The sequence below is a fragment of the Dryas octopetala genome, chromosome 1 (assembly GCF_963921425.1).
Source record: "Dryas octopetala chromosome 1, drDryOcto1.1, whole genome shotgun sequence".
In the NCBI taxonomy this organism is placed as follows: Eukaryota; Viridiplantae; Streptophyta; class Magnoliopsida; order Rosales; family Rosaceae; genus Dryas; species Dryas octopetala.
In genome coordinates this window covers 15,724,848-15,738,721 of record NC_141366.1, presented here as the reverse complement: position 1 = coordinate 15,738,721, position 13,874 = coordinate 15,724,848, and the positions used below count along the sequence as shown (strand labels likewise).

General features: G+C 35.3%; 1 protein-coding gene across 1 annotated transcript; it reads left to right on the top strand.

The window, feature by feature from the left end:
- The first annotated feature begins 6,911 nt into the window (after positions 1-6,911).
- On the top strand, positions 6,912-13,310 carry LOC147298447 (ABC transporter C family member 3-like). Its single transcript, XM_086233656.1, has 10 exons — positions 6,912-9,576; positions 9,731-9,817; positions 9,909-10,526; positions 10,691-10,855; positions 11,258-11,552; positions 11,663-11,880; positions 11,972-12,277; positions 12,403-12,466; positions 12,565-12,804; positions 12,895-13,310. The coding sequence occupies exons 1-10, from the start codon at positions 7,174-7,176 to the stop codon at positions 13,002-13,004; spliced, it is 4,506 nt and encodes a 1,501-aa protein (XP_086089782.1). The 5' UTR covers positions 6,912-7,173; the 3' UTR covers positions 13,005-13,310.
- Positions 13,311-13,874: the final 564 nt, after the last annotated feature.

Sequence of the window (13,874 nt, the reverse complement as noted above, 5' to 3'; positions counted from 1 at the left end):
TCAAGATCAAAAGAACAATGGTATGGCAATTTTTTCTATTTTAATTCTATTCTTTTTTCTCCACTTAAATATCAAAAGTTTGAAATTTCTTAACCAAAGATCAATGGTCATTCTTTTCTTAAAATAAAAGATTATTCATACTTACCGTCAAAGCAGATTAACAATGGTGTTTGCAGAGTAAACAAAATTGCCAACAACATTTGGTCTCTCTTCTTCTTCACTTTGCGGAATAACAATGGTGCCCAAAATAAATCAAAATTTTATTTTTAATGAAAAATCAATCAAAGCTAAGGGACCTCGATCTCTTATGATCGTTTTCCATCCACGAAATACCCAATTAATAATAGAACACTCTCACAACACAAAATCAATAGTGTATCTTAGGCACCAAACAGATATAGACTCACTCTCACACACCAAACCAAATACCAGTACAGTCCATGTGCGTCTTCCACCATAGGCACCAAACAGACCTCATAAATTGAGATAAACCTGGACCCTTTCTTTCGTCTATCGAAAAAACCCCACCCTTCAACTATGTCCAAACTTCACTAAAATAAAGAGAGGCAAATAGGAAAAAGAAATAGAGTTTTCTCTTAACATTAACAGAGTAGATGGATTGGGATTGGTGGCTAAACGAGGATGTGAAACTTTTTTTTTTTTTTTTTTTCTGTAAAAAATGGCCATTGAATTGTTTTGAATGTAGTTTAATTATTAGCAATTTCAGTGATTAGATTTAGGTAGGATAACATAGTCTTTTAACAATAATGATGTGGCAAATAAGTAGTAATGTGTGCAAAATAATTTTGTCACATCAGATTAGGGCACAAAAATCTTGTGCCATAATAGAGCACCAAATCCTTTCCCTTAATAATTAATGATGTGTACGAAGTAGATTTGCACATCAAATTAGGGCACAAAGATTTTGTGCCACAGATATTGTGCCCTACTGTGGCACAAAATTTTTTCCTTTTGTATATATATGTCATAGGTCACCTTATTAATAATTGTTACCTTATTAATTAGTAATTGTTAGTTTGATATGTTCTCTTTATCAGATTGTGATCTAGATCATCAAATCTTTTCCTTTTGTATTATTGTAATAGCGTTAAGTACGTATGTGGTATAAGTTATAATATGGGTGCACGATGAATTTATACTTTTAGAGTATGATATTAATCAATATATATATGTAATATAATATAAGTAGTTAATAACATTATATGGCAGTATTACAGTTTTAGAAATTTGACAGAAATGTAAATTATAATTAAAATAAGTTAAGAGTTTGATTACTTTGGATATAAAAAAAGGGTTAAATAACTCTAGAGGGCTTGCTCTATCAAGTAGAACTTCTGTGATCACCTTACATTTTCATGGTATGTGCATATATAGATCGATGAGTTTGTCTGCCCTCATTTTCATGGTCAACGTACTCTGATCACAAGTGGATTGACCGTCTGATCATTCAAGGAATTTTGTATGTATTTGTCACGAGTCACCCAATATCATAGGAGGAGTACATATGAAGCCATATGAAAACAGTCTTCGAGACAGAAAGAAATAAATAATTAAAAAAATTTTGATAAGAGAATCTGCATGCGCGCACTATCTTGTTCAGTAGATTTCTTGGCATATATATATATATATATATATATATTGATTTGTCCACTGTGATAGAGGCAAATTCAAGTTCTCTTGCTTCAAAGCTATCAAGATAAACACTTTAACAAAAACTGCAAGGTTCGAGAGGAAAGTTACTGATCGAGCTTGCAGCTAGATAGGGATCGAAATTGTCAATAGTAAAGAGAAATATTATTACATTAATAATTAGTTGGTCATTAATTTCTTATAAGCAGTAGCACATAGTGAGAAACTAGGTTAAGGGTTATATGGGCTGTAATCCGACTTAATTTCTTTTGCAATTTCTCCTAAATTGTACTTTAGTCCACGTAGAGTCCAGTCCATCCCCTATAGGCTATATATAATATGAGCTACTTCCTCCTTTCCAAGGCCTTTGTTTAGTGCCTCTACTCTCTGCATAAAAAAGTTCAAATTAACTGAGTACACACAATCTCCAAGTCCATATCTGTATAGATCAATTGCCCAAATAATATTTGAGTGGTAAAAACATATTCTCCACACTTTGGTCATATAAACTATTTGTATTCACTTGTGGATTTTTATAATGCTCTATCACCTCTTTTTTCTCAATAATGTCAAATTGAAGGTGGATAATTATTTGCGTAATGATAAAGAGCAAGGATGTATTGGCATATACTATGAATATTTTAGAATAATTAGTATACCAATGTATTGAAGTTGGTGTTTGCCATTAAATAAATTAACTTCCAACTTGGGAGAGACAACGGATTGGCTTGTCTACCATTATGCTAAAATTATATTCGTTCTTCTTTATTTTGCTTTGCTTGTTTTCTTTACTTTTCCATAGTACACCATAATGAATATTATTTGGGACCGCTTATTTTTCTCTTCTTATTTCAATTCATTTTTAATCATAACTGTATTGTATAGTTTAAATTTTAAAATGTGCAAGTAAAAATAGAAATGAATCCACAAAAAATATTGAGTGTGTGTGACATATTATTCATACCTTATATTATAAGATTTATAATATAAAACTAGAGTTTTTTTCTTTAAAGTCCAAAATAGAAAACCCAGTGATTGGCTGGTTCACCTGTGAAAACACGGTGATTGGCCGATCCACTTTAATAAGCCGAGCGCTCGGCAATAATCCACCGAGGGCTCAGCAGGCCACAGAGCACTCGGTGGGTTTTTTTTTTTTGAAAAGTGGACAAAAATGTCACTGTGCGCCGAAAATTGCCACAGTTAGACATTGACAATCATTGTTACGTACTGTGCGATAGTAGCTATTTAAATTACAAAAACACTCTATATACTGCTATTGTGGGACAGTAGCAATCATTGTTACTGTGTGATAATAGCAATCATTGTTACTGTGAGACAATAACTATTTAAATTGCAAAAATACTTTATTAATTGCTATTATTTGGCAGTAGCAATTATTGTTATTGTAACAATTTGCTTAATTAAAAAAATATATTTTTTAAAAAAATAACGTGGACTTATTTGTATAAAATATGAACTTTATTTGTATAAAGTGGATTTAATTATTTATCATTAGAAGAGTTTTTTTGTATAAAGGGCTCTAAAAATGGACTTTTTAGTAATTAACTTATAAAACTAGGACAAGAATTCAAATCATTATTCTTCTCGCTTACCAAGGATTTTTAAAAACAAGCAGACAAAATTAAAAAAGCATCCAAATTCAGAGTATCAGACATTGAACTATGGAATCCAGATCTTTGGTCAAAACATGTGTTTGGAAAAGGGACGTATAATGAAAGAAATGGTGAAAAGAAACTCTCCTTTGTGATTAATTGGTAAAGTCGTCGAATTTAGAACCCAATGGGGAAGGTGTTATGTGGGCTAGTTGCCCACTAGTTTGTGATTCACAATCTTCTGTTTTTTGTTTTATGTTGTTTCTTCTTTTTCTTAAGCTATAATTGGTGGATTGATTGGTAGGTCCACATTATAGATATATTATTCCAACATAAGAAAAGATCCCAAAAGTGTCAATTTCCTTGCTGTGCACACAACGCCACCCAAGGGTAATTAAGTCTACTGCATTGCCATTCCAGATTATGACATGAAAAATAATTTATTGTATGTATTGCACAATAGTCTGACTTTTGACAATTATTGTATGTATTGTAAGAAAAATAATTTTTTACTTTCATAATTATTATTTGGACGTAATTGTCGAACGACATTGATAAAAGGCAAGCGTTCGAACACTTTATAAAAAATTCATACAATTACTTAAAAATATAACCAAGATATTCAATTTTTGGAAGACTATACTAATTTGTGCATGGTATATTTTATTGAAAAAATTACAGTTTAATCATTATAACATTTCCTATTTAGAAAAAAACTTTATGACTTTTTTTTTTTTTCCAATTAAAGTCCTTATTTTTTCTAAATAAAGTCCTTTGACTATTGCCTTATCAAATACATATATTGTTATTTTTTTATTTTTTTTAGAGTATAGGGTACGAGTTAACCTCATACCTTCCTAGGATATAGAATGAAGCTTGACGAAAAAGTAAAAATGCACTGCCAAACACTCGAAAATGATCGCCGATCGCTTTGCTCCTGGTATGTGCGAAAAAAATAGAAAATAATAAACCAATATTGTGTAACATGGAATGATTACAATATTATTAGACTTTAGTTAGAATTTTAAAAGCCTTAAGGCTTTAGTTAGTAAATTTTAAAATTAAAGGACCTAAATGGAAGTCTCCTTATTCGAGCTAATTTATTAACGGCCCAATAAGTTTATCATTTAACTATGCGATTTTTTTTTTTTTTTTGCAGTTGCTGGATAGCTTAGTTAGAAGGAACATATAATTATCCATAGTGCACCCAAGTTCAATTCCCCTTCCCCAACTCAAAAAAAAAAAAACTATGCGGTTTTTGTCCTTTAAATTTTTTTTTTTTTTTTTTCATAATTGAAAAAATGTACTGAAAGAGTGACTATTTTTTTTAAATATACACATAAGTAAGAAGTCTATGCATATACTTACTAACTAGGCATTTATCAATTAAGAAATAACAAGCATACCCTTGAAACAATAAATAAGGAAGACCAAGGTTGTATATGCATCACCAACCAATTATTGGGTCGCTAGCTCGTGTATTTATATCTATTTTCCATACCACAAATTTGAATTAACCCCTCCTTCAAATGAAGAAGAAATGAAAAAAATTGTACACGATTAGAAACCAATAAAATATTTTTGAAGTGGGACCTAAAAAAAAAAGGAACGGTTCAAATTATGAGATTGCATCGTATGGTAAGCCTAAAGATATGGTGTAACTATGTATATAATAAAATAGAACGGTTTTTGAATCCTAAAATTTATCTCCGGGCCCGAATGACTGAGATCGTTTCGGCTTAAATCCAATAGTCAGTTTTCTATTTTCCAAATTTTCTTTCCCGCCCATGAGAATTGCTTTGTTGCCTCTCTCTTTAATTAATTTTCCCTTAATTTTCTCTCCTTAATTAATTTCCCCTTAATTTCACATATTCAATTTTGTTTTCGGTCTTTCATTTGGGTTGAACTACTAGCTTTGTTTGTATTTGTAATTTGCGAATAGAAATATGAGAAGCCTATTAAACGGATTATATTTGCTAAAATATCGGTATTTGCACAATAAAAAAAGTCGCTTTACACTCGCTCCCAGAGGCCAGTAATCAAATAAATAGACGAAAACTATGTTTTCGATAAAATTATGTAATGGTTGCATTATAATCAAACATTTAAAAGACTTCCGATATATTTGAGAGATTTATTACAAATATAATTGTTGAAGTGGGGCTTAACAAATAAACGGTTTGGATTATAAGATTACATCGTATGTAGAGCACAAAAAATAAGTTAATTATCTTTATATTAGCTTATTAACCGGTTAGATTTAGAGTATTTTAAACATTCCAAAACCCATAAAAACCTTTGCTTAATTAAATGTCAAGTGCAAAAAATTTTATTAAGAGGGTAAAATAGTAACTTTATAGTCATTATATATGTATATATTAAAAGGGCTGCTATATGTACACATTTTTTCCACTCATTACACACCTTTTACTTCTACATACCCTATTTTACTTTTTAATTTTTTAAATTTCTTTCTACACACCCTCAATATTACCAAAATCTCACCTACAAAAAAAAAAAAAAAACTCTCAGCACCCTAAACCCAACCCACCCCCTCCACACAACCATTGCACTTGCCGGAGGTGGCCGGAGGTGGCCGGATTCGTCGCCAGCTCATTCTTCCACCCCCCCTCTTTGTTTATCTTTCTTTCTCTCTCTCTCTCTCTCTCTCTCTCTCTCTCTTCCCTCTCTTTTTCTCTTTTTCTCTCTCTCTTCCCTCTCTCTTTCGTAGAATCCTTACCGGACGAAAATGGAGGTCGGCGAGCTTACTAGCCTCCAGATCAGAGGTCATAAACTTCGGATCTGGAGGCCGGCAAGCTCGCCAGCCTCTTTTTCTGTTCAGTAAGGGTCTGCAAAAGAGAGAGAAAGAGAAAGATCAGAAAAGAGAAAGAGAGAGAAAGAGAGAAGGAGGAAGAGAAAGAAATAGAGAGAGAAAGAGAGAAGGAGTAGATGCGCCGTTGATGAGGAATCCGATCGCTAGCAACAAGGATGGTGACGGGTGAAAGGAGGCTGGAAAGGTGTGTTGGATGATTTGAGTTTGTTTTGTCAATTCTCTTTATTTTATGTCCATTATGATAATTTTGTTTTTGGTGTTTTTTGTCATTTTATAAAACAATTAAAAAGGAAAGAGAAAGAAGAATGTGCATATAGCAGCCTCTATATAAATTTAATAACTAAAAAATAACCTTTATAAACAATCAAATTAATTTTTTTTTTAAACCAAAAAGAATATAGGTCCACGTGCTACGGCACATTGAGAAGTCCCCTTCCAATAAAATTAGGAGGAGAAACCTTATCAATTAGAAAGAAACAAAACGAAAACTAGAAAAACCAAATGGCACCGCGTTCACCGGGTGCCAAAGCGCTAGTATATTATTATATATATAAATATAATTTTAAGAGTATACACTATACAAGATAATTGGTTTTGTGTGATCCACAAAAAAAAAAAAAAAAAAAAAGTAATTTTGTGAAATATAGTTGTGCTAGACAGCCTAGACCCATGAGATAGTTTACACATGGCATGGTTTTGAAACTTTTACCTATCACTGTGTTCTATCTCTTTATCAGTCCAGTTCACGTCCTTCCCGGAAAGAAGTTTTTTTTTTTTTTTTTTTTCCTTGTAAATTAGAAGCCAATATTTTTCTGAGTCATTTTGTATCGCATTCATAGATCTCTCCGTCATGTGAGTCTTGCTCACCACGTTATCCTACGCCCAAGGAAAGAGGCCACCTTTGACTTCCTCTCTGGACTACACTCCCTTAGTCACCCACAAACTTTCTCTGACTGACTCACTTTCTCACTTATATAAACACACAAAAATCCTTCATTTCAATACACAACTCAGCCTATTCGAACACACCCATCTCCCTGAATTTCAGAAACCCCTAAACAAAAAGTTCTACAAATCATGGAGCTTTTTGATTCATCAAAGCACGGTGTTTCAACCTTCTTCTCACACTACTCATCACTAATGTATTCAGGTACCGATTTTCTTCTTAAACCGATTTTCATACGTGCGTTTTCTGGTTCATTACACCTGGTTTTGTTATTGGTGTTGCTCATCTCCTGGGCGTGGAAGAAATTCAAGGTGGATGATGGAGAGGGCCCAAAAGAGAGGTTTAGGAGTAGTAGAAGTTTGTACCATAAGCAGACTTTAATTTGTTGTCTTGGCGTTTCTGCGTTTAGTCTTGTTTTTTGTTTATTGAACTACTTTTCTTGGTATAGAAATGGTTGGTCTGAGGAAAAGCTAGTGACCCTTTTTGATTTAGCCATTAGAACACTTGCTTGGGGTGTAGTTTGTCTGTACTTGCATACCCAATTCTCTATTTCGGGTGAATCAAAGTTCCCATATCTATTGAGAGTTTGGTGGGGTTTCTACTTCTCTATTTCTTGCTATTGCCTTGTCATAGACATTGTTCTTTACAAGGAACACGTTTCCTTACCTATTCAATCTTTAGTTTCTGATGTTGTCTGGGTTATCTCGGGTTTGTTCTTTATATATGTTGGGTTTTTCGGGAAGAAAGAGGGCAGAGATACCCTTCTTGAAGAACCCCTTTTGAATGGTAACCGTAATACTAGAGTAGGTAATAATGCAGAGTCAAATAAGCCCAAAGGGGTTGAAAATGTAAACCCTTATTCAAATGCTGGAATTTTCAGCATCCTTACTTTTTCTTGGTTGGGTCCTCTAATTGCGGTTGGCAATAAGAAGACATTAGACCTTGAGGATGTTCCAGAACTAGACAAGGGTGACAGTGTAGTTGGGTCCTTTCCAATTTTTAGAAATAAGCTCGAGTCAGAGTGTGGTGCGATTAGCAGAGTTACCACACTTCATCTGGTTAAGGCATTAATCTTCTTGGCCTGGAAAGAGATTCTTTGGACGTCTTTATTTGTTCTTCTGTACACAATGGCTTCTTATGTCGGTCCATATCTAATTGACACATTTGTTCAATACCTCTATGGGCGACGAGTGTTCAAAAATGAGGGCTTTGTTTTGGTTTCTGCATTTGTGGTCGCGAAGCTCGTGGAGTGCCTCTCTCAGAGGCACTGGTTCTTTAGGGCGCAGCAGATAGGAGTAAGAATCCGAGCAGTACTGGTTGCAATGATCTACAATAAGGGTTTGACCCTGTCCTGCCAGTCCAAGCAGGGCCACAATAGTGGTGAGATTATCAATTATATGACTGTTGATGCTGAGAGGGTTGGTGACTTCACTTGGTACATGCATGATCCATGGATGGTCGTTGTACAAGTTGCTTTGGCCCTATTGATTTTGTATAAAAATCTTGGTCTTGCTGCAGTTGCAACTTTAGTTGCAACAATAATTGTTATGTTGGCAAATGTTCCTTTGGGGAAATTGCAAGAGAAGTTTCAGGACAAGTTGATGGAGTCAAAGGATAGAAGGATGAAGGCAACATCTGAGATTTTAAGAAACATGAGGATTCTCAAGCTTCAAGCATGGGAGATGAAGTTTTTGTCTAAAATTGTTGACCTCAGGAAAACTGAGACAGGATGGTTACGAAAGTTTGTTTACACTTCGGCCATGACCTCGTTTGTCTTCTGGGGTGCCCCCACATTTGTGTCTGTAGTCACTTTCGTTGCTTGCATGCTTTTGGGGATCCCACTTGAATCAGGGAAGATCTTATCTGCACTTGCAACATTCAGGATTCTTCAAGAGCCTATCTACAGTCTTCCAGACACAATTTCAATGATAGTACAAACAAAGGTATCCCTTGATAGAATCGCATCATTCCTTCGTCTTGATGACTTGCAGCCCGATGTTATAGAGAACCTCCCAAAAGGTAGTTCTGATACTGCAATTGAGATAGTTGATGGGAATTTCTCTTGGGATTTGTCTTCCCCAAATCCAACATTGAAGGATATAAATTTCAAAGTGAGCCATGGTATGAGGGTTGCTGTTTGTGGTACTGTTGGCTCAGGCAAGTCAAGCTTACTTTCTTGTATTCTAGGAGAAGTTCCCAAGATATCTGGGACACTTAAATTGTGTGGGACAAAGGCCTACGTTTCTCAGTCACCATGGATACAGAGTGGCAAGATAGAACAAAACATATTGTTTGGTAAGGATATGGACAGAGAAAGGTACGAGGGGGTTCTCGAAGCATGCTCATTAAAGAGGGACCTGGAAATTCTCTCGTTTGGTGATCAGACAGTTATAGGGGAGAGGGGAATCAATTTAAGTGGCGGGCAGAAGCAAAGAATACAAATTGCACGTGCTCTGTACCAAGACGCTGATATCTATCTGTTCGATGATCCTTTTAGTGCTGTTGATGCTCATACAGGGTCCCACCTTTTTAAGGTATTTCATTTCCCTATTCTAGTTCCATTACATTTAGTCTAAATTACATCATAGAATTACTGACATATGCATATGAAGATGTGAGTGTTTCTTGTAAAAATTTGAGCAAATTAGCACTTCACTATCAATATGTTTCTTGCTATTTGCATTACAGGAATGCTTGCTGGGCCTCTTGAGTTCCAAAACAGTAATTTATGTCACTCATCAAGTGGAGTTCTTACCTTCTGCTGATCTTATTTTGGTGAGAAATTCATAGATTTTTTGTTAGGATTTCAACTTATAAGATGTGTTATTTTAGTATCTGTCTGCTCAAACTTATTTCTTGTTATTAGGTCATGAAAGACGGAAGGATTTCTCAAGCCGGAAAGTTTAATGACATTCTTAATTCAGGAACTGATTTTATGGAACTTGTGGGAGCACACAACGAAGCTTTGTCTTCGCTTAATTCTGTAGTGGTAGAAGATGAAAATTTGGCTAGTACTAATGGAGCTGTCCAAAAATTAGAAAACAGAGATGTTCAAAATTGTAAAACAGATGATTCAGGTGCACCAAAAGGGCAGCTTGTTCAAGAAGAAGAGAGAGAGAAAGGTAGAGTAGGGTTTTCAGTCTACTGGAAGTATATCACCACAGCATATGGAGGAGCTCTTGTGCCTTTTGTATTGCTTGCACAGGTTCTCTTTCAGCTCCTTCAAATTGGAAGCAATTACTGGATGGCTTGGGCAACTCCTATGTCAGAGGATGTGAAACCTTCTGTTGGAACCTCTACGCTTATAATTGTCTATATTGCTTTGGCTGTTGGAAGTTCTTTTTGTGTCCTATTCAGATCTGTGCTTATTGCTACAGCTGGGTACAAGACAGCCACTCTACTTTTTAATAAAATGCACTTATGCATTTTCCGTGCCCCCATGTCATTCTTTGATGCCACTCCAAGTGGACGAATCCTAAACAGAGTAAGCGAAGTATATTTTCAATATAGTGCTTGATTGGCGTGACTCAAAAACGAATCAGATGAATTTTATGTAGTTTTCTGTTTTGCTTTAAGCAGTTTCCATTTCCTCTGGTGACTATACTGAATGCAGAAATCTCATTAATGTAGCCAAATGATTTCTTGCAGGCTTCTACAGACCAAAATACAGTGGACGTGAACATGCCAAATCAAATTGGGTCCCTTGCCTTCTCAATGATCCAGCTTTTAGGAATTATTGCAGTGATGTCTCAGGTTGCATGGCAGGTTTTCATCATTTTTATCCCTGTGATCGTAACCTGTGTCTGGTATCAGGTAATACTTCTGACTTTGTCAGAATGCTGCTATCTTACATATTGTGCTGATACGTAGATTGGCCACATGAAATCTAATATTGAAATATTATTTTCACGCTTCTTCTCTATTGTTCATGCCTTTTAGATGCGCATTATTCATGCCTGTACATGCCTTACCTTTTACCTGACATGGAAGTGAAGAACTTGGCTGCCTTGTTGACACAAATGTTCACCACGTTGATAGATTAATATTTTTGAAACTTCTTTTTTCCCCTACAGTTATTAGAAACTTCTAAAATGGCAGAAAGCAATTGTCAATATGCATCCATCCAAATTCCAACCTAACTATTATTACAACCGTTGATATATTATAATCATATTAAATGTCAATAAAGATGCTCACAAATTTATATTCATGCAGCAATATTACATACCTTCAGCACGAGAACTAGCACGATTGATTGGAGTATGCAAAGCTCCAGTGATACAACATTTTGCTGAAACAGTTTCTGGGTCGACAACTATTAGGAGCTTTGATCAAGAATCAAGATTCCGGGATACCAACATGAAACTGAATGACGGATATAGTCGACCTAAGTTTTTTACAGCTGGTGCAATGGAATGGCTATGCTTTCGCCTGGATATGTTGTCAGCTATTACATTTGCATTCTCTTTGGTTTTCTTGATCTCTGTTCCTGAGGGAGTGATTGATCCAGGCAAGTGATTCCCATCTAGTGTCTTATTAATTTTTCTTTTAAAAGCCAGTGGTAAAGGACATCTAGTCATTCTCTTTTTTCTTACTTTTTTGGTTATTTTTACTGTGAAGGCATTGCTGGTTTAGCTGTCACATATGGACTTAATCTAAACATGTTACAAGCTTGGGTTATCTGGAATCTTTGCAATGTGGAGAACAAAATAATATCAGTGGAGAGAATACTACAGTATATAACTAGTATCCCAAGTGAGCCTCCTCTTGTAATTGAATCCAATCGGCCAGATCAATCTTGGCCATCACGTGGAAAAGTTGATATCCATGATCTTCAGGTACTTACTGTTCTCGTTTATTAGTTTCATACCATATTCTTGAAATAATAGTTTCATTCATGTCTGCGACTGCTATGTCATGTTTATATAGGTCCGGTATGCCCCACACATGCCACTTGTGTTGCGAGGTCTCACGTGTACCTTTCCTGGAGGAAGGAAAACTGGGATTGTTGGGAGAACTGGCAGTGGCAAATCAACTCTAATACAAACACTTTTCCGAATTGTTGATCCTGCTGCTGGCCAGATTTTGATAGATGGCATTGATATCTCTTCTATTGGACTGCATGATCTGCGGTCTAGGCTGAGCATTATCCCTCAGGACCCAACCATGTTTGAAGGGTCTGTAAGAAGCAATCTGGACCCACTTGAAGAGTACACAGATGAACAAATTTGGGAGGTTGGTTGATTTTACATTGATGATAGGAAGTTTCTTCCTGCTAAATATTCTTCATTATCAGATTTGCAGTTTTAAATTGGTACCTCATGGGTGGCACTAGTTAAAATATCTCTTAATTGTTTCAGGCCCTGGATAAGTGCCAACTTGGAGACGAAGTTAGGAAGAAGGAAGGGAAACTGGATTCTGCAGGTTTGTTTTATGGCTATTAACAGAGGCTATATATTATGCAATAGGTTCCATTTCATGTCTTGGAAATTCTTTTTCTTATGTTCATATGATTGCTGCAGTTAGTGAAAATGGAGAGAACTGGAGTATGGGTCAGAGGCAACTGGTCTGCCTGGGCCGTGTGCTCCTCAAGAAAAGTAAGGTCTTGGTGCTTGATGAAGCTACTGCGTCTGTTGATACAGCTACAGATAATCTGATTCAGATGACCCTTCGGCAGCACTTTACTGACTGTACAGTCATTACTATTGCACATCGTATAACTTCTGTTCTCGACAGTGACATGGTTCTGCTTCTAAGTCATGGTTAGTTTTGCCACCATATGAACCCATTCAACTTCCTGTAGTTACCACTGATCCTCAATTTTTTTTAATGTATCCTTTATCTTGTTGCAGGGCTTATTGAGGAATATGATACTCCTGCAACATTGCTAGAAAACAAGTCATCATCTTTTGCTAAGCTAGTAGCGGAGTACACAATGAGGTCGAATTCCAGTTTTGAGTAGTTTGACAGAATTGAAATCCCAAATCTTCATTAAGCATTACTCAACTGGGTATCTGTTTTGATAATGACGAAAATAAAGTGGTGACTATGATTTTTTTTGAGCTTGTGCTGAACCATTGGAACTGGGTGATCAAGTTACACTCACAGGTTGCAGTGTATTTTAGGCTATATTTTGCTATAGATGTTGTATGCTTTAGTACATTAAAGTAAATGTTGATATTGAGAGTTTAGTCTAGCTGTGAAATTTTGTGGTTGAAATGAAGTCTAAATGTCTGGCCTTAATTTACCAGCATTCAATTTTCTTTTAGTGTGGTCTTGTGGGAGAATGTCTCTTGTTGATGGCCTTGGTGACTGATGGTGGATGATGTATCTGAGAATGATTCATTAGGAACTGATTGGATCCTTCTGTAAAACATTCTCTCTTTGAATAAATGCTTGTAACTGGAACATTCCGTAAATAAATTAATTGAATCCCTCAATGCAAAATAATATGATAGTGCTTGACACGGTTCATTTTCCTTCCCACTTGACAATGCATATTTTTTAGTGAAATTGCCATATACATCCATCGAGATTAAAGAAAAAACTATCAAGACAAAGAATAGACATTATTGTTTATGAAGACAAAAAAACAATATGAAAGCAACATGATTTGAAACAATAAACAAAAAAACCGCATGTAAGTTGTAACGATTTAAGCAGGAACACTCATTAATTTCTCCTCCTTACACTCATGCGACCACTCTGCTTTGGCCTTTTTACCAATTTACTTCATATTTCTCTTCTAAACTCTTTTATAAACCAATCAACTTTTCTATTTGATAACACAAGATATCCCACAGACATTCCAATTATCATTCCACATACATAA

What these genes read in the sequence shown, in the direction of transcription:
- LOC147298447 (XM_086233656.1), top strand. Translation starts at nt 7,174, where the DNA reads ATGGAGCTTTTTGATTCATCAAAGCACGGTGTTTCAACCTTCTTCTCA. An exon ending in TGAGGGAGTGATTGATCCAG is followed by an intron (nt 11,553 to 11,662) that starts GCAAGTGATTCC and finishes TTTACTGTGAAG; the next exon opens with GCATTGCTGGTTTAGCTGTC. An exon ending in CAGATGAACAAATTTGGGAG is followed by an intron (nt 12,278 to 12,402) that starts GTTGGTTGATTT and finishes TAATTGTTTCAG; the next exon opens with GCCCTGGATAAGTGCCAACT.